The sequence below is a fragment of the Phasianus colchicus genome, chromosome 14 (genome assembly GCF_987193195.1).
Source record: "Phasianus colchicus chromosome 14, bPhaCol1.hap1.1, whole genome shotgun sequence".
Lineage (NCBI taxonomy): Eukaryota > Metazoa > Chordata > Aves > Galliformes > Phasianidae > Phasianus > Phasianus colchicus.
The window spans coordinates 17,258,878-17,285,999 of NC_143449.1; the positions used below are offsets into that span (position 1 = coordinate 17,258,878).

Below are 27,122 nucleotides of genomic sequence, written 5' to 3' on the forward strand. Positions count from 1 at the left end.
AGTCAACTCAGAGATGCACACAGGATGCTCAGTTTGGATCAAGGCTCTTTGCAATTCATTTAAGCTCATGATAATCAAATACGGCCAGAAAAGGAAGCAGCAAATAGGATTATATGTACAGCTATGACAGAGACCAACTGAACCTGAAGAAAACCCATCCCTTCCAGCCATCTCTGGGGAAGAACACACTGACAGGCCCAGAATTCTTCCAGAACATTCCCATATCCAAACAAACGCTGCTGCCACTCAGCTTTGACTCCAAACCCATTAACTTTTCCATCTGGAAGAGCATCATTCACCCCTCCGCAGCAGGCTTTCTTCAGCACTGATACACGGAGCAGGCACAGCCCTCTGAACTCCAACTGTTGCTCAGAAATTCATCTCACTGCACTCACAGAGCAGGTAAGACTATGAGCAACCACACACATTCTTGAATTTCCCTGGTAAAAATTGTGTGCATCATTCCAGAGCAGCAAAGCAGCACCAGTGGGGCTCCCCAGCTTCCACAGAGCTCCTTGGGCTGCCTGGCTGTTTTCTGGCAATCCCTATGGGAACACAAGACTTGTAAAGGACTGGGGCATGTAAGGGAATTTGGGTTTTGACAGTGAAAGGTTGTAGCATCGTACAACTTGGAATTATTTGCAAATATCAGGGAACTGTTCACTTAAAAGGAAAACAACAGCTTCTAAATTTGCAAGAAAAAAAAAAAAAAACTCTTACATTTTTGTCTATTCTTTGTCAGAAATTAAAAAAAAAAACAAACAAAACACAACACACTGAAGCTAAGCCTGAAAAATCCCATGAGAAACTCAAGCGTAAGAAAGTCACAGATCTCACCCATATTCAGTTTGCTCTAAAAATAAAGCAGCATTCTGACACAGCACCTCCCTGACTCCCAGCTCAGGTTCCTCTGCAGACTTTTGGGGCTGTTTGTTTTACCAAGGTGCTCAAACTCACGACCTATTTGAGACACACAGAATATTCTGCCAGCAGAAATGTCGCTACCAAGCTAGCAGGGTCTCTTGCTCTGCCATTCTTGCAGAAGGTGACCTTCTGGGTAGGCTTTTTTTGAAAGAAGTGATTTTCCTCCCCTCTCAGCCTCACCTCCCACCTAACTTTCCTTGTTTCCATTTCTTTTCCCGAGCAGAGAGCAATGAACGCACCGCCTCAGCCCCAGGAAGCGCTCGCTAATCTCTGCCCTCTGGCTGCAGCAATGCGAGATTCTGCTTTGCTGCTCTCTCATCCGGAAAGCTTTCCCAGCCCCTCGCAGGCATAAATGCTACCGCAGCCAGACTTCAGATTCCTCTCATATTTTCCTACCTGTGAAGGTTTGTGCATCAGGCAGAAGGCATGAGACTTGTTAAAAGCCGTTCTTTTTGAGCAGCTCCAAACTGACACACTAAACCCATGCCTTAGCGTGGTAGCAGATAGGTAGCATTGGGGTCAGCTCCTGTAGTTTGTTTTGTGACTACAGACATTACCAATTAGTGGCACAGCCGTGCTCATTACTGACCTAATCTGTAAAGCAGTAAAGGTAAAAAGGCTCCATAACCTCTTATTACTTCTCTGAGCCGGACACTTTGAACACCTGCTAATTTTCTTTATATAATTATTTGTTTTGCTGTAGCATGACTGCTGTTGTTTTGCTCACTGCTAGGCAATTAACAGTTTGTCCTTCCAGAAATATCCGACGCCCCAGACGCTATTAACTCGTCGGAACATTTTCAACACAAACATTCCAGGGGAAACTCAGCGGCGCCTCTTCCACTTTCTGGGACGAGCACCTCTCCAACCACATCCCCCCATCACCAGAACACCACACCAGGGCAGGAACCACCAGGAAGGAGTTGTTCATTCTGCCCGCTTCCACACAACCTTCTCATCCCACATCACTTTGAGGCTGGCAGATTTCCTCACAAAATCCCATTCTCATGGCACCAGTGAAGAAACTGACCCTCACCCTAACAGTGATGGATGGCTCTTGCATCACGTTCCCATGGCTTCCAGGCAGCAACCAGCTTTGGGATTTCAGAAAGGCCAGAATCTTGGTTACCCTGCCAGCATGTTTAATTTCTGACCTATGGACCCAGAAGTGCTTAGACAAGCTTCAAAAGTAACTTGCTGGACAGATTTCCCTGAAGCCAGCAATCTTTTGGTCACTCTGGGTCATTCAGCCTGGGAACAGCCTGCTGGAAAGCGATCACAGTGCTATCAGATCCCTCTTTTATTATGAGCCTATCAAACACGATCCTTTCAAAAGGATCTAGATTGGTGCTTAGGATCAATATCTTACAAAAGCAAGTTTTAAATAACCTAACATGACCTCAAAATAAAATCCCTATTTGCCAAATACTTTTCTTTTTTCCCCTTTTCTCTTATTTACAAATGTATGCACTGAGATGAGGGTAAGACTTAGAAGTCCCACCATTGTTTTGTTTATGGGTATTAAGATACAGTCCCTAAAAATTACAGTAGTGATTGACATTTGAAATGCAAAAGTCCGAACAATCAGAAAGCCCTTTCCCTGAATCTGCTGGGCAGTGTGTGGGACTCATGCACGTAGCACCAGGACTTGGCATGCTCAGTTCCCAGGCTGTTACCATCAAAAGTGACCACAGTGGAGCAGAGCTAAGGACCATCTGGTCCTGTAAACCTGCAACCTGCTATGAGAAAGTCATAAAAACATGCATGTGGTAGTACTTTTCCCTAGGAACGCTCTCCTGCCTCTGGCAATTTGTAGATCCATGTCTCCATGTATTCTCAGGATACTGGGCAGGAGCAGGAATCTGATATGTTTAACACACTTTAACAATACACTTTCAAAACTATATATATGTATATAATAAAAGTCTAATATTTTCCTATTCTATAGGAAAGACTAAATATATAGACTAAAGTCTATATAATGTCCTACATGTACAAAAGTATCATCACTGCTTTATTTACACATTCTCAACTGAGAATCTCTTTTAGAAAATCAGTTTAGCCAGGATGTGATGCTCAATACCTATGCAGTCATAGCTACAGTGCCAGGTTTCTTTGGTATATTTATTCTTTCTGTGTTACGTTAAGCACTTGCTTGATCCCAGTCACGTATCAGCAGGTACTTAAAATGCCATCAATTGAGTTCCTAGCCAGAATCTTCCCTCTGCATACAACTTGAGTGCTCACTGTGGAAAAGAAGGAAGAACAGATCCTCATGGATGAGAAAAAGACTCTCCTTCAAATAGGTGATGACTGAATAATCACAAAATGAAAGGAACAGGAGGGAGGAGTGTCCCCACAGCAGAAGCTGTACTGACACAGCCCCATGTCACAATGCCTACAGCAAGGACTCAGGCTCCCTCTCCCTGCCCACTGCTATCTCAGTGTCTCGGAAGCAGCTCCCTTTCCTCAAAGAAGAGCTCTCTCGTTGGCTGTTGAACTGGTAAACTCGTCGCTTAAACAAGCGATGCAGCTTCTCCTGGAACTGGTTCCCAATAAAGCAGTACACCAAAGGGTTGATGCAGCTGTTGGCAAAAGCCATGCAGATGCCAAATGGCAGTGCTGTGTCGATGATTCCTGTCACATCACAGTTGTCAATGACGTTCATATGAGCCAGGGCATCCAAAAACGTCAAAATGTGGAATGGGAGCCAGCAAATCAAGAAGGCCACAACAACAGCACCCACCAGCTTTAGGACTTTGTCCCTCTTCTGCTTGCTTTTGCTGAACTCCTGTGCTTTTATCAAGTGCCTCCTGATCCAGACGTAGCACGTGGTGATCACCGTCAAGGGGATGAAGAAGCCAAGTGCATTTTTCAGGAAGGCTGTTCCCACAGACCACTCTGCGTAACTCTCATGAGGAAATGCCATAATGCATGCTTTCACCTCCATGCTTTTAATGTAGTGTGTGTCACGGAAATAAAAAGTTGGAAGGGAGGACAAACAGGCAAGGCTCCACACAACCAATGCTATAAAATACGCCTGATGCGGAGTCCTTCTTTGGGAGCGAATAGGGTGGACAATTGCATGGTACCGGTCCACGCTCATGCATGTAATGAAAAAAATGCTTGCAAACATGTTCAGACACAGGACAGAACTGGAGATTTTGCACATGAGAGATCCAAAGATCCAGTTGTATCCCTGCGCATAATAGGCAGCCCAGAAGGGAAGGGTGGCGAGACACAGCAGATCTGCCATAGCCAAGTTAAAAATGTAGATATTAGCAACTGTTTTGGGGCTGCTGCGATGACAGAGCACCACAACCACCACGCTATTGCCAACCAAACCCAGAGCAAAAACCACAGAGAAGAATGCTGGAATTAATGAAAACTGGTAATTGGAAGAGGTCAGTGGGCAGGGAGGCGGTGAGCGCAACGCAGCCGATGAGTTTGCCTGTGCTGTATAGAAGATCTGGAGGGTTTCCCTGGTGGTGATGACCATGGAGTAGTTGCTCTGCATGTTGGTTCTGGTAGAAAGGAAGGTTCTGTAGGAAATTCATGCGCTATCAGCACTCAGCACTTTGCTGTCACATCGCTCACCTGCAGATCAGAAAATGAGCGTGAGACATACACTGCTGCCACTCCAGTTCTGGAATCACATAGTCATAATAAAATAAAATCACTTAGAATGATGTCGGGAAGCTGAGAGCTGAAATATCAGGCAACCCTGCTGGACTCCTTTCCTCAATCCCACTAATAGGATGCAATTAGCACTGGGGAGGTCATGGCACTTTTTAATTAGCTGGGCAGAAAAGCGAGCAGCTGGGTTTTATCTGCTGCTACAGATGGTGCTTTCTGTAGCCAGCGGAGCAGAGAGATGATTGACTCAGGAACTACAGATACTTCAGGAACTTCTGAGAAAAAAGGCAGTACTGAAGCTCCTTGCAATCGTTTCCTTGGATTTCATTCTATTTCCAGCACTCTGTACAGTTAAAATAATGTAGAAAGGCAGCACTTGCCAGCGGGGATCAAGTCGTTCACACCTGAAGATCCCCTGGGATTTCATAGGCATGAAAGCAGCCTTTTAGTAAGGCTATTGAAAAAAAAAAAGCTTGCTTTTTAATTCACAGGGCTGGGATACAAGGACACTGAGGGGTCTTTGCAGAACATCACTGTTAGGCTCTTTATCAAAGCAAATCCACATCTCTTGCTTCCACAAAGACTTTTAATTAGAAGGGTGAAAGAAATATATTCATGCAGATACGAGCAGTAGACATTCAAATACGTGGTCCGTGCAGGCAGTGGATTTAACAGCATTATTTACCATTCAGTTAGAAAGATTAGGACTGGTTTTCAGTGGGGAAAAATACAGCTACCAAGCATCTGAAATAGGAGATTCTCTTGACAGATCAGTCTTTGCTCCTGCGCTTCAAGCAGAGCATTTTTCAAACTTAAAGACATTTTAGTTAATAAAGAAATCATACCCAAAGATATGATTTTACTTAATGAAAAGACAATTCCTTTTTAATTAAGTCCTAATGGAGCCAGTCAGGCATTTAAGAATTCTCAAAGGGCCCTTAAAGCAGCAGAAATTTTGACCAAGTGAAGACAACAGAATTGAGTAATGATGTGTCATTTAAAAGAGGATAACTGATCATTTCAAAAGCATTTTCTGTATTAACAGTTTAGTTACAACCTTTCATCATTTGCTGAATGCAAAATATGCGATTCACTCCACTGAATGCACTGACAAAATTGAATTTTAATTGTGTTGTCTCATAATAATGACAATTCAATAGGAAAATGTTAACACATATTTCTGCAGCGTGCTGGTATTTAAGGTAAAGGATCACAAACCCATGTTGTTTAATCAAACAGGTCTTAAACAGAGCAAGATCCAGGGCAGGGTCTGTTGCCCCTTATCTCTGACATCCTGAGCCCTACACATTAACTGCCAGAAGCTTAAATCTCAGATGTAGTATGAAAAAACAACCTGGTATCTCTGACTTAATAGAGGGACCACACCATACCTGATTTTAGCTACATTAATGGTTACGTTTCGTTGATGAAGATGCATCCTTCCCTGCACACAAACAACTCATAGCTTAGAAACTGTTTCTGAAATACAGTCATTCCTACTTTTTACACACAGTGAGGCATTTTATCACAAACTGTATAAAATCAGTGAAAATTATATCCCAACAACAGACAGAAAACATACCTCACTTTGGTCCAGATGTAGCTCCAGAGTAACTCACTCCTCTTTGCTGTTTTCCTTCTGGCAAGTATCACCACCAGCTCTCTGCTCTCTTATATCTCCCCTTTTCCCACTGGGAGACTTTACCCTACATAACTTGAGAAGTAAAATATGAATGCCTGCCAGCTCTTTTTCCTTTTGGAAGCAAAACGCCTTCAGAACCCCCCTTTTCAAAGCCACGTGAGCAAATGCAGTAAATCAGGAGAGAGGAACAAGACATCAAAAAAAAAAAAAAAAAAAGGAAAAAAAGCAAGCAAGCAAGAAAAAGGAAATCCACATAAATATCACTGCAGGTTTCTCCAGCAGCATTTGGGCCAGGAGAATACACCCAGACACAGCTCCCTTCTGCCCCACCTCCACCACCCCCCATTGAACATGAAACACATGTGAGCTCAAGTGCAAGGATTGGTACTTTTCTGCAGGCAGGGGGATTCCCACACACTGTATGGAGTCCCGGTACTTGCTGTCACACTTGAGAGATGAATAGGCTGTTAGTGCTGGCAGAACTGACTGTAATGTGAACACACAGAGGCAGAAAGCAGAGGAACATCACAGCATCCACACCAGCATTTCTTGCGTAAGGGCGCTGAGCCTGTCTCCCAATCAGTAGCACGGGAAAGATGCTGCCCAAGTCCTTGAAATGATACACAAACTGCTCAGAGGGAAGAAGGCAGCAGGAAAAATCCACAGAGCAGAGAGAGGTTTGGATCTGAGGCTGCAGTGAGGGAACGCAGTGATCAAAATTAGCAGATCAGCAAGACTGTGAAGTCATACTAACTTCCCATCCACGCAAAGCTGAGTTTTTCCATCTGCTTCCTCCTCACCTCTCATGCTCTGCCTGACCCCAGGCTCCCTCTACAAGAAGTTCCTGCCTCGTCCAAGAAGGCTGCAGGAGAATAAACACTGAGGCAAAGAAATCATCCATTAGCCTTAAACATTTTGTACTCTGAATGTGATCTCTGCAGCAGCAGCAGCCCATCTGCTGGGGTAGATGGGCATTGTGCTCTGCAGGCAGACTGCACTTGCCAGGTGAAAGCAGACAAATGCCCCCCATGCAGTGCTCCAGTGATTGTCCTTGCAAACAATAATACCCATAATAGCTCAGGGGCTGAAAAAGTCAAGACTTAACTAATAAGCTTTAAGACAAAAAGTTTGCACTCAGTTCAAACATCCCACAGCCAGTGCTGGGAGATAATAACTTTGTCAAAGGGCGTTAAACACACGTTCTAAGAACTCCATCCTTTTTTCAAACCAAACATCCACCAACCAGGTCAGCTGGAGCACATCAGATGTACAAATGCAAAAGATGCACACCCTGCTGCAAAGCAAATGAAATGCAGCCAACCCTCCTCTTACACACCCTGCCACAGGTCTGGAGGACTGCTGGCTCTCAGAAGAGTGACATGAGCTGTCAGCACTCACTTTTACCCAAATCCATTAAATATTTTACCAACCATATGTGACAGGACACTCTCAGCAAGGAGTTGTTGCTGCTAATTCTTTTGCATGCAAACGGCTGCTAAAAGATCTTTCTCTGTCCTTCATCTATCATCCACAGTGTACTTTGTTAGCATGGAAAAAAAGTCAAAAGCATGAGAATGTTTATTTTGCAAAGATAACAACCTCAGATTGTTTAGATTTAAATCTAACATTTTCCCTTCCAGATATATTTCTGATCCTCACAGATACTGGCAGCCTTTCCTGTTCTATCATTACCACAAAAACAGATTAAAACTGTATTCTGGGTCCACATGTCTGGGTAGAAAAGAGCTGGACCTGATGCAGTCATTACAATGGAAGTCCTACTTTGGGCACCCCTTTGCCAAATCCTGCTCTTCTTCTCCCCCTGTCATTGCTCAATGCATGTGATCCCTTATCTGATCCCAAGTTCTGCTCCAAAGCTCCATTTAGTCATGTGCAAAACTTCTGTCTCTTCTATTTCCGCGTCACTTGTTCCTTCTCTTGCTATTTCTGAGCAAACCCAGGCTTTGCTTTCTACTCTCAAGGCTATACAGACGTGTTTAAAAGCAAGCAGACAAAAAGCAACCACCCAAAACTCACGTCCACTATTCAAGTAGCAACTTCTGATCAACCGTGCACACTTCAAAAATGTGAACTAACACAGTCCAGTTCCTGGGTCTTGGTCTTTAGCACGACAGTGCTTGCTGTCAGGGATGGAATATTCCAAGCAAGCAATGTATCAGTTCCAGCACACAGTCAGAGCCAGCTCCTGAGGTTAAACCTTGCCAAATTCTCGAGGCAACATGGGATCTAGCTATAGAGCATATTCACGGGCTGGATTTGTTTCTTTTGGAGAAAGTAAGAGAGAAAAGTCTCTTGTAAATGTGCTCCCCAAGACAAGTCACCCTGTGTGGGTCAGAAACACGCTGATCCCTTCAGTGCTGATTTATAGCAGCATTCACTGACTGCCCTCCCACCCCCACCCTACCCCAAAAAAAACAACACAAAAAACCACAATCCCAGGGCAGCAGCTGAGGATGGGGACTCAGTGCCTTCACACAGCTTGGGAGTGATGTGGCTGCAACACACACACACCCACCCCAAAACTGTTCCTCCTACAGCTAGGCTCCCTGTGCACTCCATAAACTTTTATATGCATTCTTCCTTCCCACTTTTGTTTGTTTAAGAGTTTCTTTAGGGATTAATTGTAAGATAGAAGTGCCTACTTCTCCTCTTCCCAGTGCACTTCTGGAGGACCCTCACATCCCTTTCAGAATATGGCTGTGAGCAGTCCCCCATTCAAAACTGATATCTGAAGCAGCAAGTCCTGCTCACACACAGCAGCTGCAGCCCCTGTTGTGCCGTGCTGGGGCTTAGCACTAACTCAGACTGCCCAGGGAGGTGGTGGATCCTTAGTGTTCCACACTGGAGTGAATATAAGGACCACCTCTCTGGGATCCGTCAGCATATGGTTCCAGAGAACTCTGTTCCCATTCATTTGCTAGAAGGCAACAATGTTTGAAGCAGTTGCAGCCACACAGCAGAGGCAGTTCAGGGGCAAGAGGGATGCTGTTTCCACATCCAATATGGAGAAAAAGTTTTCAAGGCTTTTTTTTTTTTTTTTTTTAATGAGATGTTTGTGTCCAGCCGATAGCACTGCCAAGATTGAGCTTATCCAGTATGACATTGCTTGTACAAATAATTGGCCTCAAGCATTTTACAAGTTACTAAAAGCAGTAAAGAAAACAAGCACATAAATGACCTTGGGTACACACAGCACCCAGTGCCACTAGAAGCAGTGTGTGCACTCACACCCTGGCAGCTCAGGGTGAGCAGCACAGCACGCCTGGTCTGAGCTCCATGCCCAAGCACTGCACAGATTCAAGCTGTGGTCAGAGGAGATAAAAAACACCAGGTATCAGTACTTGTCCACAACGGGCACAGAGCCCACCTCCCACTGATGCTGCTATGGGGAAAGCAAAGCATTTCAGGAATGAAGGCCAACTCAGCTGGAATGCAATGGGAACCCTTGGGAACTCGTGTTCAGCATTTGTAAATATCAATTTTTCATCAGAGGTAGTTTTCACCTGCTCCCTTCCCCCAGACTAGCTGCTGAAGCCAACAGATCAATGCCAACAGCCTGTAGAAGAGAGCTCCCATGTGTCTAATCTCTGCTTTACTAGTATTAATACATCTGTAAATAACCCAGCATTTAAAGGATGTTTCTTTTTATGTTCTCAAAGTGCTTTTTTAGGAACAGCTAAGAACTCCAGAGAACTCAGAGATCATAAAAAAAAGAACTGCATTCACTGTAAGCATCACATCATCTCCCACTTTAAGTGATTCCATCCATCTCACCTTTGCTCACCAGAAAGTTTAAAGTAAGCAAACCTTTCGCACAACCATCCTGAAGTGGATGCTTGTGGGCTGCTTGTAACTACTCTCCATTTTGTGAAGAAAATACAGTTCCTTCAAGCCGACAGTATTAGGCAGGGCACTTGACATCAGCTACAAATAATTTCTGAAGTGGGTGTGCTGGTCTGAAAATCCCAAATGTCAGACAAATTAGTGAAGAAAAGGCAGAACACGCTCGTGTCATGGTGTGGGTGTAGTGCATTTCGACAGAAGACCTGCAGTGGTTCAGCCTTTCCATCAGTGCCAGAAGGATGAGCCACCACAGCCAAATGCATGATGTACTCCAGAAAACTCTTCAAGCAGATGGAGTGGGACAACCACAGAGAGAGAGAGAGATTGAGATGGACTTAAATAAGGGCTAAATTGTGGCGACATCAATGGAATAACAACCAAAAAGGCTGCGTAGAATTAAAAGGACATCAGGGCAAGTGATCTGTCTTCTTCAGCCTGAGTTACAAAGCTTCAGCTAGAGGCAAGACACACCATTCCTGGCTGGGGACATGGAGCCCAGCAGGAAACTGGCTCCTTTGGAGTCCCAGCTGAGCCGTGAAAACAGAAAACACAAAGGTTCAACCATTAAAGCCTTTGATGTGGCCCCAAAGGTGACAGTAGCACCTTTCCCTCTTCCTCTGATGCTCCCAGGACAAACCCCTTGCCAAGGCCATGACACCTCTGCTATCAGGGTAAGAACCAGCATCTGGCCAGCAAAGCCTGTCTAACTAAATAAATGATGTTATTTACAGCTGGAGGATGGTCTCTGTTACACAACACAGCAGTCCCAGCCAAGCTTACAGGGAGCAACTATTCTTTGGAGGGTTGTTGCCTGAAAAAATGAGGAGGAAAACAGAACACAGTGATCTAACAGCACAGGAAACCTAATCTGTTTCTGCACTGAAAACAGTGCGTTTTGCAGATCTGCCCAGTTCACACCATTGGGCATATCAGATATTTTTAGCCACTGTTTGGACAGTGCTGACATACCATGTTTTGACAGCTATAAGAGGAGAAAGTGCTGGGGAGACACAGGAAATCCAAATCTGTAAACCAGGAAAAAGAAGAGTTGGCAGACCAAGATGCTACGAGCAGCACCTGAATGGAAGGGGCTGAGATGAGGTGTTTCAAATACCTCAAAAACTTGATCACTCCAATAGTGAGGGACTCCAGAGACGGCTCACACTGCCTGCAGGGCACAAGCAACAAGAGGATTGATGTGAGCAGGGGAATTTGAGGAGGGCTTTGCAATGTCCTCGTGTGGGTCCAGTCACTCGGTCCTTTTCAGAAAGCAGTACACAGTAAGAATGGAAATACTGAATCCTGTAAATGAAAATAAAAGCTTTTTCTCTGCACTCTGGATATAGGATGAAATATAAAGACATACATTTTAGGGACCCAAGCTCAGCTCTGGCTGCTCAGTGGCATCTTCAGATGCAGGGAAGAGCAGCATGCCCTTAGGGTGCTCTGAACTTTACCCCTGGGTTAATCATTTCCCACCCACAGATGGCTCAGGGCTTACCCTGAAGCAATGCAGCATCAGGACATGGCACAGCCCTGCATGTTTCTGGCTGGCTGTGAGCACAAGGTTTGCTCAGCTCATGATATTCTCCCTTTGAGGAGCCACAATCATCAACAGGGCTGTTGAGAGTCACTCAGATCTGGAGGAAAGTCTGTTACCTGCTGCTGTTTGCAGAGAGCAGGAGGTGGGGAAAAAAACACTGCTAGAGCATGATGCTCAACTGCAAAAATCTTTCTGCCTCTCAGTAATACTCTTTGCAGCACAGCAACACTTAATCAGCTTTTATCTGCCTAAGACTTGATCCCCATTGGTCTGCAGCAGACAGAACTACCTAATTCAATTTCCCTGTGTGCTAAAAGCTCAGCCCAAAGGTCGCTGCAATGCTTGTGATTCACGTATCCAAAAGGTACACGCTCTTTTTCTTGTCTTCTCTACTATCTATGATTAGATGTGGTGTTTGACTTGTGGCAGATCATGTTCTTTCTTGTTATATTTATATTTGACTGTGCAGCAAAGGCTGGACTGAGTCTGAATATCTCTGATTCATGCCCAAGTATGTGCAAATGTGCACCAGAGGAGGTTATTCACTGTAATAGAGCTGGATTGAGAGCCCTCCCTGGAGAGATTGCAGCATCCACAGTCTCTCTAAACCTCTCCAATAATTACCTGCGGATTCTGACCACCAACACATTCAGAAACCTGACTTTCCTCCACAGCCTCTGGCTGGATGGAAACAATTTGACTTTCCTCTCCCCAGGGACCTTCCATGCTCTCAGCAAGCTGCGGGAGCTGGATCTCAGCAGGAACTCACGCCTCACCTACCTGCATGCAAACACCTTCAGAGGACTGTTAAATCTCATCAGCTTGGATTTGTCTCACTGCAATATCTTTGAAATCCATCCGCTTCTGTTTTCACACCTGCCCTCTTTAGAAAGACTCAACTTAGCCTCCAATAACATGCGCTACGTTCCACAAGCCTTTAGCAATCTTTCCAGCCTCACAAGGCTGTCCCTGGAAAGCAATCACATAGAAGCCATTGGCAGAGATTCCCTGAAGGACCTGGAATCCCTGTACGATCTGAATCTCAGGAAGAATCGGATATGGATCATTCAAAACGGCGCTTTTACAAAGCTTCTCAGACTGGGTGTGTTAAATTTAGGACACAACTTCATTGCTGATTTGCCTAATCAGCTTTTTAATGGGCTGATCCAGCTGAAGACTATGCACCTAGAAGCCAACAGGATCACCGATATTGACTGCACCTTCAGACTGCTGCTTAACTTGAGAAACTTGTACCTGAACAATAATCAGATATCCTCTATTTCGGGCTCTGCTTTCTCTTACCTGAACAAGCTACATTTCCTTCACCTGAGCAAGAACAACCTCAGCTCACTTCCCCTCCGCTTGTTTGTAGAACTGCCCAAACTGAAGTACGTGTTCCTGTCCCACAACCCCTGGAAGTGTGACTGCAAGATGTTTTGGTTCTTGCGGTGGACAGCAATGTTCAGGGGAGCACTCGAAGGCCTGGACTGTGCCTTCCCCAGCCACCACAACACAACAGCCCTCGGTGTCCCCCAGCCAGGGGACCCAATGGACTGCACAGCACCACCTGAGCTGGAAAGCAAGGACAAGTGTGGGGCAGCTGGTATCAGCATGGCTCCTGGGCTTCCTGCCCCCACCAGTAAGGTCTTCCTGCTGGTAGTCACTTGCCACACATGGTATTTTGCAAGGAGATGGGACAGCTTAGCAGCCTTGCTTTGACAATATTGCTGTTACAAAGTGGAGGCCACTTATTTACTTATTTTCCTGCTATTTGCATGTGAACAATGGTGACTTTTTTATTATGAAAATAGAACAATATTATTTTTCTTCTTTTTATATAGCAATAAATGCTTTCCTTCACGGGCAATGATTAAATCTGAGATGCTGATACTGAGATTCAGTGGTAACATTCTTGTGCAAATAAAACCCAACGTTGGCAAGCACAGGACTGGGCCTTGTGCTGGGGGATGTGAGGCTGGGAGTGTGGCCTCATTGCAATCTCTGTTCACCCTGTTTGTTGACTGACTGCAGCCACGTGTGCTCCCCTGGGGTAGGATTTCCTGTGTTAATTTCATACTGGTGAGATTGCTGAAATACAAATCATTTGCAAGTGTTCCAGCACATCTGGAGTCCCTGTAACAGCCTCTGCCTGTTGGTGTCTTTGTGAGCATGTAGTAGCACTGCAGGAGCCCCTGTAAAGAACTCCTGTGTCTCAGGGTAGCAACCACATGGCCAGGGATCAACTACACTTACAGTGTAGTTCAAGGCTGAAAAAGACTCATTCCTCCCCTATGATTAAACTTATCTGATCAGAGCTTCATTGCTGTCCATACCTTCCCCTGAGCTCCTCAATCATCGTCCCCAGCACAGCTGCTCCAAACATCCCACTCAATTTTGTTTAACTGGCAAATAAGTGCCCTACGTTGGCACACCAGAACAGGGGAGTTTTGCAAGCTTCAGCAGCACAAAGTCAAAGGCACATCCCTCCTCAGGCTGATACAGAAACATTTATGAATGCCCCCTAAGACCGTGGTGAGCAGAGCCTCTCACTCCAGCCATCTGCCCTGTGGGCTGCTGGCAGCTCAGCCAGCTCTAAGAAAAATTGTTCTTCATAAGCACTTGGCTTTTTCTCCATGATGCTTCCTTGTTTTGTCTCATTTGACTTATAAATGTAAGAATAGCTAGATAATATTGCAGAGAGACGACCAAATTTTCTGCAGTTATCACTGTGGAAACAACTGTAGATATCCTTGTTCAGTACAGGGGAGTTGGACTAGATGACCTTTAAGGGTCCCTTCCAACTCAAACGATTCTATGAACTGCCACAAGACTTGCCCAATGTCTACTGAAAGCACATAAAAGGAGGTAACAGCAGGTGTGGGAAACATCTGTCCCTACCCTTAGAGGAATAGTCCCAAGCTAATAAGAGAAATAAACCTTTGTTTATTGCTCAAACCACATAAAACAGGACACTACAGCAGAAACCTTCTCAGAAGTGCAGAATGAGAGCAATCTCTGCTGTTACTGCAGTACAGCAGTGAAATGACAAACCAGGGCTGCACAACAAAACAATATATGCTGCATCTTCCCACTTATTAGATTTGTAATTAGATTTGTGCCAAGCATTAAATGATTGATACATTTTTGCTTTACTTTTTGCTTGCACTGTTTCTGTGTCTGCTCAGTAGTTTCAGCATCATTCCTCACTTTCCTTAGCTTCAAGTACTTAGATAGGTTGTGAAAAATCTCCTATTTTCTCCTTGCTTTTGCATTCTTCTGTTTGGTCTATTTGTAATAGAAAACAAGCAAAGTAAAAAATCAAGCAAGCAAAACCCACCTCAGTCATTTTTCAAGTTGCTACCAAATTAGATTTTCCCATTGAAAAGCATAAATCGGTGAATATTTTATATGGAGAGCCTTGTTGCTTCTGGGTGCCTGCAGCAAATATTTCTGCCAGTTATACCAGCACCTCAATAAGCACTAAACAAGAATATAACTAAATTCCCACTTTCTGAGCTGCCACAAAGAAGTGAGTGATACACTTAGCAAATCATGCACAGCACGCTGAAGAACACATGGTTACTTGTTTCCTTTATCCCCCCAAAAATGAAATGGTAAGGAATAGGAAAACAAGTTCCAGCAGAACATCAAACCATGATTCTGCTGCATCAAACCCTCTAAACATGGATTCATTGAACAAAAGTTACAAAGTCACTGAGTGTGCCAACATTTTCTGAAGAGCTGTAATGCAAAGGGGCATCCTCTTCTTAAATGAAGAGGGAAGGAACGTTCTCATAGCACAAGAGATTTTCCTATTTTCCTCTTAAATTAGGGGAAAAAAAAAAAAAAGTCAAAGTAGAAGGAGCTGTGCCTCATCCCTGGAGGTGCCCAAGGCCAAACTGGTTGGGACCCTGGGCAGCCTGGGCTGGTGGGGGGTAACTCAGCCCACAGCAGGCAGTGGAGCCCCATGATCTTTAAGGGCCCTTCCAACCTCACCATTCTGTGATTCTTTGATAAGATGACACTGAGCTATTTTCTGTCCCACACAGGATGTTTTATTTAATTCTAGACATCAACACTGGAATTACCATGAAAGATACTTCAAACAACTACTGAAGTTTCAAAGCAAGAATTATTCCCACAGGTGGAAAATACGATTTGCACCCTAAGAAAGAGCCGAGTTCTTGCCCCCTCCAACAAATCCACAGGTTTGGATCTTTCTTACAGTGTTAAGAAAAGACAGAAGAACTTTTCAGAAGTGTACGATGACTCTTAAACAACTGCTTAATGTATTAAATCTTGATGACTTCTACAAGAAATATTCGAGCACCAAAGCTGCCAAAAAACCTTGGAAACAAAAACAAATTGAGTGATAATTGAATATTAAAGAGCAAAAACAACTCGCAGGGACAAAGGAATGTGCTGACTAAGGCTAACAGCTCTGGCTTCTGTCAGAAACTTTTGGAAATGTATTTGAAGAGAAAAAAAAGCAAAGAAACAACTCAACAAAATAAGAACTGTTTTGATGCCTTGCTTGCTAGCACCCACCTTCCAAGATCAGTTCTGAGAAAGCTTTGGGACTTACCCTGCCTGACCGACATTTACTGTGAGATTTCTGCTTTGCTGTAACTCAAAAGCTCTCTCTGACCTGACTTGTTTCCATCAAGCAAATGCAGGAGAACAGCCTTCCTGCTCAGCAGCTGTCAGAGCAGCCTCTGTGCTGCCTTCATCCTGCCACCAAAAGGCAGAGGCCTGAAAGGACAGCGGGACACAGGCACTTCCAAGCTCTAAAACATTGACCTTGACCACACCGTACTTGTGGCCAGCACTACAAAGCACTAGGCCACTGTTTCAGTGGGATGGATGGGCCTTGGCTTATTGCATGTTCCTCCATCTTCAGTGAAAACGCGTGCAATTTCCTGTGGGAAGCACTGTTTACACATTTTCTTAAGAAAAACTTGTACCAGTGGAAAGTTCCTAGCTGGCCCTTCAGCCAGCCCTCCCATTAACTCTCCTCCCTGAAGCTCACAAGAGGCAGAAGTAGCAGCACTGGCACCTCTCCCTGGGGTTCTGGCTATTCACTCCCAGTTTCAATCCCAGAAACTTTCCTTTTGGGAAAACAGCACATCTGTTGGCTACTGACAAGCCAGCTCCTGCCCTATCCAACACAACTTACCCTACCAGCCCCTTTAGTCAGATTTATCTTAAGTCCTCAGGATGTGCAACACTCTGATCACACCCATCTGTTTTACTAGCTGTATTTTCATCTTTTGTTGTATTCCTTTTAATACATCAACTGACTTTTGAATGTTAACTTACCAACAGTTAAATATTGTAATTAATATTTGTTAGGGCTAACAACTAGCATGCAGAATCAGGGACCAAACAGCTAATATTTACATTCCTCCTTCTGTCTACTTTTTAGGATTAATCAAGTGACACTATGCTTAATGCTTGAATAGGATTACAGAATGGCTGGGTTGGAAGTGACCATATAACCCACCCAGCCCCAACCCCCTATATAGTGTCCCCTACCAGATCAGGCTGCCCAGGGCCCCATCCAGCCTGTCCGTGGGCACCTCTAGAGATGGAGAGCATGGTTTACAAAGAGGAAATATAAAACAACAACAACAGAACACTCTCAGCCCTAAAAACAAGTCACCTGTGTGCAGCCCTGAGGTGGCTGATAGTGCCTGCTGTGTCACTGCAGGGACCAGGCTGTTCTGCAGGGTTCCTCTTGTGTGAGGCTGCAGTGCCTCCCTCTGCCTTTTAGCAAGGACCAGAAAGCTGGGGCAGCCAGGTTTTAATAATAAAAGTGTTTAAAAGGTCACACCTGGGAAGATTTAGGCTATTACAGAAGGCACAGGGTTGTTTTGGTGGGGACTGAGAAAGTATGGAGTGAGTTCGTAGAGGGAAAACTTGGGGTGGTTTGGAGAGGATGGGGGTAAAACGTTGGGCAAAATGATTGTTTTTTTAGGGAAAAAACTTGGTACAGTGAATGTTTCTAAGGTAAATTAGGGGGAATATAGATGAATTGGGAGGAAGGAAGCTGGAGTAATGTAGATGGTACAGCTTAGGTTGTACAAAAAGACTGAGGTAAGCTTAGGGGGAAAAGACTTCTGAGGGGAAAGTCAGGTAACTCAGATGGGATTTTTTATGGAAAATCTGAGGTAATTTAAAAAGAACATAATTGGGAGGAAAAGGCAATGTTTAGGGGGGGGATAAGGCAATACAGAAGGCACAAAGTGAGCATTTTGGGGAGCAATTTGAGATTAATGCTTGCAAAAAGCAAGAATTTCATGGGGAAAATCTGAGGTAGAGATCACAAAGTAAACGTTTTCTAAGGAGGAAACTGAAGTAACTTATAAGGGTGATGTTTTTTAGGGGAAAACCAGTGTAATTTATAAGGGATAAGAGGTGGCTTTTTGAGATGTAGAATCTGAAGTAAATTAGTGGGTAAAAAGGAGTATTCTTATAGGTAAAAGCTGAAGTAAATGAGAAGGGAAAAGAGGTGTTTCTAAAGGGAAAAAAATGAGTGAATACTGATAGCACAAAAAACATTTTTTCAGTGAAAATTTGAGATAACATATGCGGTAAAGGTGATGATTTGGAGGGGGAAACAGGTAAATTATGATAAGAAATCTGAGATAAATTAGAGGGTGCAATGGTGATGTTCTGTGAGGAAAAGCTGAGGCAATATGGAGGGAAAAATAGGGGAAAATGTAAAGGAAAAAGGTGATTTAGTGGTCACAGAATGAGAAATCTTGCATGAAAAAGCTGAAGTAAATTACAGGGGATAAAGGTGATGTTTTCTGAGGAAAGAACTGAGGTAATATAAAATGTAAAAAAAAAAAAGTTTTTATTTTTTTATGGTTATCCCCCTGAAGACAGGGGGATGGGGGCCGGCCCACCTCAGGCCTGGGTTGGAGCCTTGTTCTGCATGAGGTATGGCACAGGGAGAGCCCTGTAAGCATGGCAGTGCGTGTCCCTGGCACTCTTGGATGGACCCCCTGCAACCAGGGTGCTTATCTCTGGCCTCTGTTTGCCTTTGGGACAGGGGCTGCCCTTGTTCTGGTGTCCTATGTGCTTTGCTATGGCTCGACCCCCTATAAGCAGGGGTGCCACTGCTTTGCATGCCCAGCTCTACTTGCCCAGAGTGCCCAGCTTCAGCACTGCTCCAGCAGTATCTTGAGCTCTGCTGTGCATCTGTTGGACAAGAAAATCTGGTCGATGCTGTTCTCTCTGCGGGTGGTGTGGAGGATGATTGGGGTTGAGCTGTTTTTCAGGTGGTGCGTAGGGATGGAGCTCCTCCAGGTGTAGGAGCTGCTGTTCTCCTTGTTCAGGTGTTTCCTTTGAAGCACCAGCAGAGAAGGAAGAATAGGCAAGGAGAAGATAAAGAGTGAAATAAAATGATTTTCAAACTCTCTTCTCTATATAGTAACTACAGTTACAGCAGAGGAGCAGTGTGGTAGCACCTTGAATGTATTATGGTGGATGATGGTATCAGTGCTTTCTAAACTCACACTGCTATAGTGCATAACATCACAACATGACCTGAAATTGGAGTATGATGTTGTTGCATTGCCCCTGGTCATTTTATTACAGTAGCTTGGTGGCAGTAGAGCTTTTTGGCTGGACTGGAGTTATACTGGCTCAGTGAGTACGTGATGACCAGAGGTGATGTGTTGTGGTGTGACTGTGCCAGTTTTATGGTAGGTGAAGTTAGTCTTAGCATGGCTGTGACACAGTAGGAATCTTGTGGTAAAGCACAGTTCCTTTGTAATTGTTGTAGCAGTTGGTGTTACTGCAGTGTCACAGTGATGATTTTTTGGAAGAAGACTGACAGCACCTTGTTCTGGACTTACTTAGCCTCAGTTCAAACATTAGGAAATCTATTCTAGAAGGTGTGGGTGGCTGCAGTGCACCCAATGTGGTGATGATTGGCTATTGCCTCGCAGACTTGCAAAGCCCTGCTGTCGACATCAAAGCATTTTGCTTACAAACTACAGAACTGTTGTGAAGCACAGCGCACAGCTGCAGATGTGCAATAAAACAACACCGTGCTCTGCGAGCCCGTGCTTCAAACTTGTGACAGATTTGTGCGAAATGCTCAACTAAGTCTCTATCCAATTAGATCTGTTCCGTTGGAAAGCACAAGAGGGGAAACGTGTAAGGCGAAGGAGAGATGCAGTGAAGCAGCAAAGCAGCTGCAACGCGGAGCAGCGGCCCCCGGAGGGCGCCCGCACCGCACCCCGCACACCCCGGCCCTGCAGCAGCCCTGGGGCCGTACGGCTCCATCTCGTGGCTCCGCAGCCTTTTGGCTCCGTGCCTGTAAGCTTCTCCCTTTGGAAGCGCATCCACTGCCGCTCCGCAATACGTCCTTACTTAGAACGAGAACGTGACTGCGTAGATGGTGCGGGTGCGCCGTCGATGACAGCAGTAACTTCACACCGACACCGCTGCAGAGTGGTGATGGAGAATGACACGTTTGGTGGCTGGATTCCCAAACCCTCCTCCAAGAGTGACTCAGTGCAGATGGGAGGTTTGAAGTGGATTAAATCCACAGCTGAGCAACTTCGTTTGTCCAAGAGAGGCTCAGGCAGCAACCTGTAATCTGAGTTAATCAACGAGTTTATTCCCACCTCATCAGCAAACAGGCTGCAACATGTGCTGCACAAAACACACCTCCTTGTTTTCTCTGCTGAACAAAAGTCACTCACATAGCTGTAAGACAGGTCTAAAGGGGAACAACCCACCTCTGATTGATGTAGTAAACAAACTTCTGTGACCCTAACGTGACACCAATCCCACACTCCAGTTGTTCTTGGTTTTCACTGAAGCCCCAGTTTGTGCTGGGGACTTCTGCCCTGCCAAGCTCGCCTTTTGGCAAAGCTCACCCAACACCCACACTCTCATGTGCTGTACTAGAGAAGAAATCTGCTTTGGGATCATTCCTTCCCTTTGACAGCTGGACACATTTCCCCAGTGAATAGTGACTATGGGGCAATCCCTCTCACGCTAGGGTGAGGCTCAAAAACTACATTTGGTTGCTACTACCACCCCTCACCCCTGGAGCCTCTGCTCGTGAACCTGGGTAGCACATCTCTGACAGGCAACAGCTTTTCATCCTACTTTTCCTGTGGTTTGAGCTAACGGGGCTTTTACTCTGGTCCCACAGGCACCATCTTCAGCCACACAGCAAGTCACAATTTCAAGAGCAAGGTTTCACAGAAGCAACGAGAAGATCCACTGATCTGTAAGAGCACAAGTCAAAAACAACTGTAGTCAATTACACGACCAAACTTCAAGCAACTCCCTCAAGCACACCTCAATTCAAAGGTTCTTACAGATCAGTGGTGCAGAACATACAGACCAAGCAAAGCTACAAGCAACTGAGAGCAGGCTGCCATGCTGGGCCAATGCAAAGAAAGAGAAAATTGTATTTAAATGATTTTTTTTTATTATTTATTTCAACTAATGCTTTGCCACCATATTACATCACTTTGAATAGCTCAGAATAGCAATATGATCTCAAAATATAGCAAACAGCTTGCCAAAGCAAGATAATATTAACTCCTATGGATACAGCATCTTCCTTCTTTGGCGACAATGCTTCCTTTCATCTGTAAAAATAGTTTTATATTCCAGCACATTTGCTCTTCAGTTTATTGAACCCTGCTGTTCATAATATTTGCCTCTTCCCTGCACAAAACCTCCCTACAATGTAGTATGGTTTTATATCCAACAGCATTTTAAATAAAAAAGTTATATTTTTCATGCAGATTTCTGTAAAAATTATGTTCTAGGTACACACAACTGAACCAAGATGCATACAAAAATGCATTCACTTCCATTCTCACGTGCAGCTGTGCCCTCAGCAATGTGGTATCAGGTGTTACTGTGAGAAGTTCAAGGATGGTGGTATTCTCAGATACAGTCTAACTTAAAAATACCCCCCAAAACCCTTTTTTATGAGCAGCAAGAGAAAAAAACTGCCATGCTTTATTTGTAAAGTAATCAAAATAGTGAGATGTATAAAAAAAGCACCATGTAAAGAGAATACCAGAAGAAGATCCATCTTCCAAGTCACACGTTTCTCTCTTAGCATCGTGAGCTGCCCTGCAGGCCCCAACTTGTATGGTAGCTTTGTTTGCAATGTTAAGGAAGTGGTCAAACCTAAAATGTGCTTGGACCAAATGACAGCAATTAAACCAGATTGCAGATAGAAATAAAATTCATTCCCATTACAATTAATACTAACCACCTTATATAGCCCTCAGGGGGAAAAAAAAAAGGAAAAAAGGAAAAAAGAAAAAAAAAACTCAAGAACTACACACCAAGTATTGGAGAAATAACACGGTGAAACAGCTCCAGAGCAGCACTATAAGATGCTGGTCTGTTGTGAATGCATTTCTGTGAGCTCTTGATAAGTTAAACTTTCCTTTGGGAAAAGAGCACATCTGTTGGTTAAGACTCCTCTCCCTGAGAATTTTGATACGTTTGTCTTGCAAAGCAAAACAACATCCCTTGAACTTCAGCAGTTCCTAGGCCAACAGCATTTCAACGTGGACACAGCTGGTCTGCTACTTCATGCACCCAGGGTGGCAGGTTGGGTTTTTGTTGCATTTTGTTGTTTATTTGTTTTAATTTTTACACGGATCAACCCTTTTATACTCGCTTCATCCCTCTGCCCATCAAGCAGGCAAACACGGTCATGACCATCTTCGGTTTCACCTCTACAAGGTCTTCTGGAAGAGCATAGACTCGGGCACCAATTCTTCTTGCCATGGATACAGCATACCTATTTGCCATGGAAAGAAGACTGTTAGCACATGGACAGGAACACATAACCAATAAAACCAGTTCCTGCCCTATCCAACACCATCTCATCTACTGCACTAGGATTCAGCTTAGCCTTCAGGATGTGCAGCAGTTTTCTCACACCAGTTTTACACATCTGTCTGAAACTTTTGCCATGTTCCTTTTCAACATCACAGGCAAGTGTCTCTCGTGCAAACTCACCTTTGAAATGCCAAGCTCACTTTATCAGTAGTTAAAAGTTGTCATTTGTATTTGTTAGGGCTAATAGCCTGAATGCATAATTGACGACTAATCAGCTAACGTTTATATTCCTCCTTCTGTTTGCTTCTTAGGAATAATCAAGAGAGGCTATTATCTACATGAAAACTTCCTGTCCTTCTGCCACTGCAGAAGAGCTGCAGAACACACATTCCAAAAGGCAGGATTTAAAAGGTACACTTTAAACTTGACAATCTATGATGGTTTAACCAGACAGACAGGCAAGGGTTCAGTCTCAAAACCCTGATTGCTGGCTGAACGTTTCACAAGCCTGAACAAACAGCAGTGATCTCTGTTTCTCTCCTAAGAAGTGCTTGGGCTATTCTACATTCCTCTAAACAGGCAAGAGTCCAGCCAAGCACTCCTCAGGCATTACTGAGGAGAAGAGCAATTCAGTTCCAAAAAGCACTTCCTGTCCAAAAGATTAAGTGTTAAAAAGAGATTGAAAACCACAGAAATACAGTAAAAACACTTGCAACTTTAAAGTCATGGCATAGTAGGTGCATTCTCCCAGAGCAAAGCAGCTTTCAAGATGATAAACTTACTTAGCATTATTTTGTTTGTCATCTTCTGATAGATGACCAGTCTTTACAAGGTCATAGTTGATGCAGCCAGGCTGTATAGCATCTATTAAGTCCACAACTGCCAAGCTTGTGCTGATAGTCTTGTCCTGGAGAATAAAAGCAGAGAAGCAAAGATGAATATCTAATCCTGAAGCGTACTTCTCACCTCACTTCAACTGCTCTGCAATGTGCAACAAAACAAGCTTTAAACAAGCTATTTCCAAGCAGCACTGAGTGATTATTCCCAGCTGGACCACAGGGAAACTAAAGTGCTGCTTCTCTTTTGGTAATAACATGAGATCAGGGCTCCAATTTACTGTAACCAGTCTGCCAAGCATTTACAGGCAGCAGATCCATCCCGTTGACCAGACCCCAGGGGACAATGCCTAAAACATTTGCCAACTCCAGCTTCAACACTTGATGGCACCTCAGCTCCCACCCGCTGCCCTAGAGACCAATCACACTCCTCCCCTCCTGTGACATCCCATCAGCTCACTAGCCTCACTGCTCTTCTCCCACCATGGGCAGTCCTCAAAGACTCCTCTACTGCAGCCCTTTGTTCCCAGCACAGTCTGGATCTTGTCTTGTTTTGAATGCAAGAGGGGAACCTGCACCTTGAAATTCTGGATGGAGGTGGACTTCCCAGCTTCTTTCAGGGTCTGGTTTACCCAGTTGACTATAATGTCGTCGTTGGCTTTCTGACCATCACCCAGGTCCTCAAGGACGTTCAATGTGTACCTAAGCATGAGCAGAGACAACAAGGTTAGGCTCAGAGCCTTGGCTAAGACACAGAGAGCACACAGCCTGGATGCAACAAGAGCCAACACAAGTCCATGGCAGCAACCCCTTCAACAAAAAGGAAGAGCCATCTATCTTACCTGAAACGTGATTTATATCAAAGCATTTAGCCTTTCAAGTCTTTTAATGGAGGTTCACAAAATTGCCTGGGCTCAGGATGCTTTTAAGCTGTTCGAGCATTGACAATTTGCTCACAGGGGTAATGCACACTTCCTAGAGGCTTGGATCAATTCACTTGTTAGTATTCTGGCCGCTAGTACCACAACAGGACTGCAGACATAACTTGCTTATTTTGTTCATCTAGTTTAGAAGAATTCAAAGACAAGAAAAAAGGATATCAACTTCATCATCTGTTTTAAGTTAATATCCATTTTTCTTAAGTTTCTCCTTCCCCCCTATTCCACTTTAGGGGTTATGAAACAGCACTGGAATGTACCTCTCATCACAGTTTTCTACTAAACATTAGAACAGAGATGTTGGGTAAACAGTCTTTGGGTTCCTACATGCAGGTCAGCCTTGAGCAGGTGAGAGAGGTGATTCTAGACAGCAGCATGCACACACATCCACTGTGGCTCTCTGGAGGTCTCTGCTCCAGCTTCCCATGAGCAGCAGGACGAGCCCTGCCAGTCTTATCCAGCTGAGCCTTGAAACCTTGCCAAGGACAGAGGTTTGACAACCTCTGTGGGTGATCTGTTCCAATGCTGCAGTGCCCTCCTGGCAGAAATCTTCACAACCTCAGTACTGCAATCAAAAGTTTTGCGTGTTTGAGACAGGCTTTACCTTCTCATCAACTGCCAGACTAAGGCTAGTGTCAGTGTTGGGTTTCCATCATTCAGATCCTGTCCTCCAATGCCAACCAGGGAGAATTTGGCTGGGTGCTTTCCCAGGTCAACAGCGTAGTTACAATTTTCTAGCTACAAAGGAAAAGAGCGCAAAGAATAATCACTCACAAACACACTCACTTGAATGGAAACCTCAAATAGGAATTTCTAGATAGTTTACACTTATTTCTGCTCCTGGTGCTCATGGCTGCTTTGAAATTATATCAAAATGCTTACCTTTTTCATATTTGCTCCAAGCTTAGGGTATGGGGGTTTGTTAACCTTATTCCAGTCAACAGGAACTTTGATCTTTTCATATAGTTGTAGTATTACCAGTGCATCTTGAAGATCACTGAAAATGGAACAGTACATGACATGTAAGGGTTGAAGTACACTCTGATATTGTTATATCGTGGATAATTACTACTATTTACAGGTTGTTGCAATTTTAGTAACTGGAAAAGGAAAACATTTTGCGATTTTCGGTGCAGAAGAAATACTCCATGTTTAACATTGGGTAGCTGCTAAGCTAATGCAGGTTTTCACATGATAACCACCACCAGATCCAGACAATAATTTTGCTATGCAAAATATTCAGAGGCAGACACCTCTTTCCATTGACCACAGGGGTCCAGAATACCCTGCCTCTGAACTACAATGATTTGGTCAAGCCTGAAAATTAGATGGTTAGATGGCATATGAATTTAGGTCCTGTTGCTCAAGCTGTACAAGCATTGGGAACTCAGTGTACTAATTTATGAAGGGGAAGAGAAAACAAAGCATCTTCAGCTCTTAAAATCAACTGCTGGTGTGCCAGCACCAGAAGTCCTTAAGCTAAGGGCTGCAGGGAGGATGCAGTGAGCACTGCCTATTTCCTAACAGCCTTTCTCAAGCTACTTCCAAAACACTGTGAGCAGCAGGACACTGGTGTGGGCACATCTCCAGTCTGACCTAAGCTGGATCTTTCCCAAGAGCCAAACACTTACCCATAGAGGTGATTTACATGAGGGTTCACACCAAGGGAGTTCATCCAGTTACGGAAGGTTCGTTCTTCACGGGTCTCTCCTAAAAGAAAGAGAAAGAGTTCATGCAATTTTCTGCAAGTTCAGAGCTGTGAGAGGGGTTTCCTCCTTGCAAGAGGGGGAGTTCTGAGCAGTGTAGCTCAGAGTGGAAAAATATAATTATTTCCACTATAACTTTTTCAAAGAAGGAGCATTGTTCTGATCTTGTTTTGGTATCAGATTGATTTCACCAGTCACAAGTTCCATACATTTTGAAACAAAATGGAGCAAAAATGTCTTTCGTATGGAGCTTGCTAACACCCTTATCCCAGTTCTGCCAAGAATTTATGCTGCCATGAACATCTCACCATATTATTGAGGTTTTCTGCCTGTGGCAGGAAATTACAAAACCACCTTCCCAGCCTGGCACAGGGAGCCACTGACAGTGCTCCTCCAGATCCAGAGCAGCCAAACAGGCCCTTAAGTACCTCCTCACCTGCCCAAAATGAGTAAACAACCATTGCAGCACCGAAACCTCAAATCACAGGTGTTACATCAAAAGGTGCCTCCGCAGGGCACAGCCTCTTGTGCTACAATTGCTCAGCCGAGATATTTCCCTCCTACCAATTTTTTGACTGATAGAAGCATCACCTTCTAGCAGAGTCCAGTCAATGTCCTGGTTTTCAGGCTTGGTAAGTGCCGGATACTTGTTGAAAAGGTTTGCAACGAAGGCCAGGTTCAGTTTGGGATTTCCACTGACCACATCAGCCGGTGTGACGAACTGCCGGCACCCGAGCCGGTCTGCCTGCTGCAGCATGTATTCTGCTCTGCGCAAGTCATCCTTCTCCTGCCAGCAACACAAGAGACAAGAGATGTCAGAGAAGAGATCGGGCTGCAAAGCAGATGGAAGCTGCCGGAGCAATGTCACCACTCCACCCGCCTTCACTAGGCATCAGTTGCTCATCAATTCAGCAACCGAAGAGATGAAGCATCCGCATTAATCCCTTCTGCTGTTGATACACTTGTCCCAGTTTGTGTCTGCTTTTCCTAGCACAGCCCTTTCCAAGTTTCTATACTTTCCATTATTTTTAAATTATTGGGTCAAAAGCAGAATTCGGCATGCCCCCAAATGCAGAAAAAATGCAAAATATTTCTCAATTATTCATGTTAGTTGGCAGACGGTGACCAGATCTGCAATAGCCACTCATTTAAAACATACCCGAGGTGTGTACATGCCCACTGACACTTTAC

At 44.4% G+C, this 27,122-nt stretch overlaps 3 protein-coding genes across 9 annotated transcripts in view; 1 reads left to right on the top strand and 2 right to left on the bottom strand.

Annotated features, from left to right (window-relative positions):
- Positions 1-753: 753 nt before the first annotated feature.
- On the bottom strand, positions 754-8,526 carry AGTR2 (angiotensin II receptor type 2). 3 transcript variants are annotated; one of them, XM_090150387.1, is made up of 3 exons: positions 8,300-8,526; positions 6,143-6,274; positions 754-4,521 (listed from the first exon to the last, which is right to left on the bottom strand). In XM_090150387.1, exon 3 carries the CDS (start codon positions 4,439-4,441, stop codon positions 3,323-3,325), a length of 1,119 nt encoding a protein of 372 aa, XP_090006513.1. In that variant the 5' UTR covers positions 4,442-4,521; positions 6,143-6,274; positions 8,300-8,526; the 3' UTR covers positions 754-3,322. The 3 variants fall into 3 exon arrangements, with proteins under 3 accessions (XP_090006513.1, XP_090006514.1, XP_031450054.1); XM_090150388.1 differs by lacking the exon at positions 8,300-8,526 and adding an exon at positions 8,240-8,255; XM_031594194.2 differs by lacking the exon at positions 8,300-8,526 and having other exon boundaries at positions 6,143-8,202.
- A 3,515-nt stretch (positions 8,527-12,041) lies between these two features.
- LOC149916047 (uncharacterized) lies at positions 12,042-13,328 on the top strand. The gene has a single exon (XM_090150581.1). It carries the CDS (start codon positions 12,042-12,044, stop codon positions 13,326-13,328), a length of 1,287 nt encoding a protein of 428 aa, XP_090006707.1.
- A 7,740-nt stretch (positions 13,329-21,068) lies between these two features.
- Positions 21,069-27,122, bottom strand: part of PLS3 (plastin 3) — a 44,702-nt gene continuing 38,648 nt past the window's right edge. For all 5 annotated transcript variants that reach the window (XM_031594191.2, XM_031594192.2, XM_090150389.1 and 2 more), the window contains 7 exons: positions 26,523-26,718; positions 25,857-25,935; positions 25,108-25,222; positions 24,830-24,963; positions 23,866-23,989; positions 23,234-23,358; positions 21,069-22,410 (listed from right to left, as the gene is read on the bottom strand). In XM_031594191.2, the coding sequence (XP_031450051.1) occupies positions 22,278-22,410; positions 23,234-23,358; positions 23,866-23,989; positions 24,830-24,963; positions 25,108-25,222; positions 25,857-25,935; positions 26,523-26,718 (906 nt within the window). In that variant the 3' untranslated portion in view covers positions 21,069-22,277. The remainder of the gene's footprint in view (positions 22,411-23,233; positions 23,359-23,865; positions 23,990-24,829; positions 24,964-25,107; positions 25,223-25,856; positions 25,936-26,522; positions 26,719-27,122) is intronic.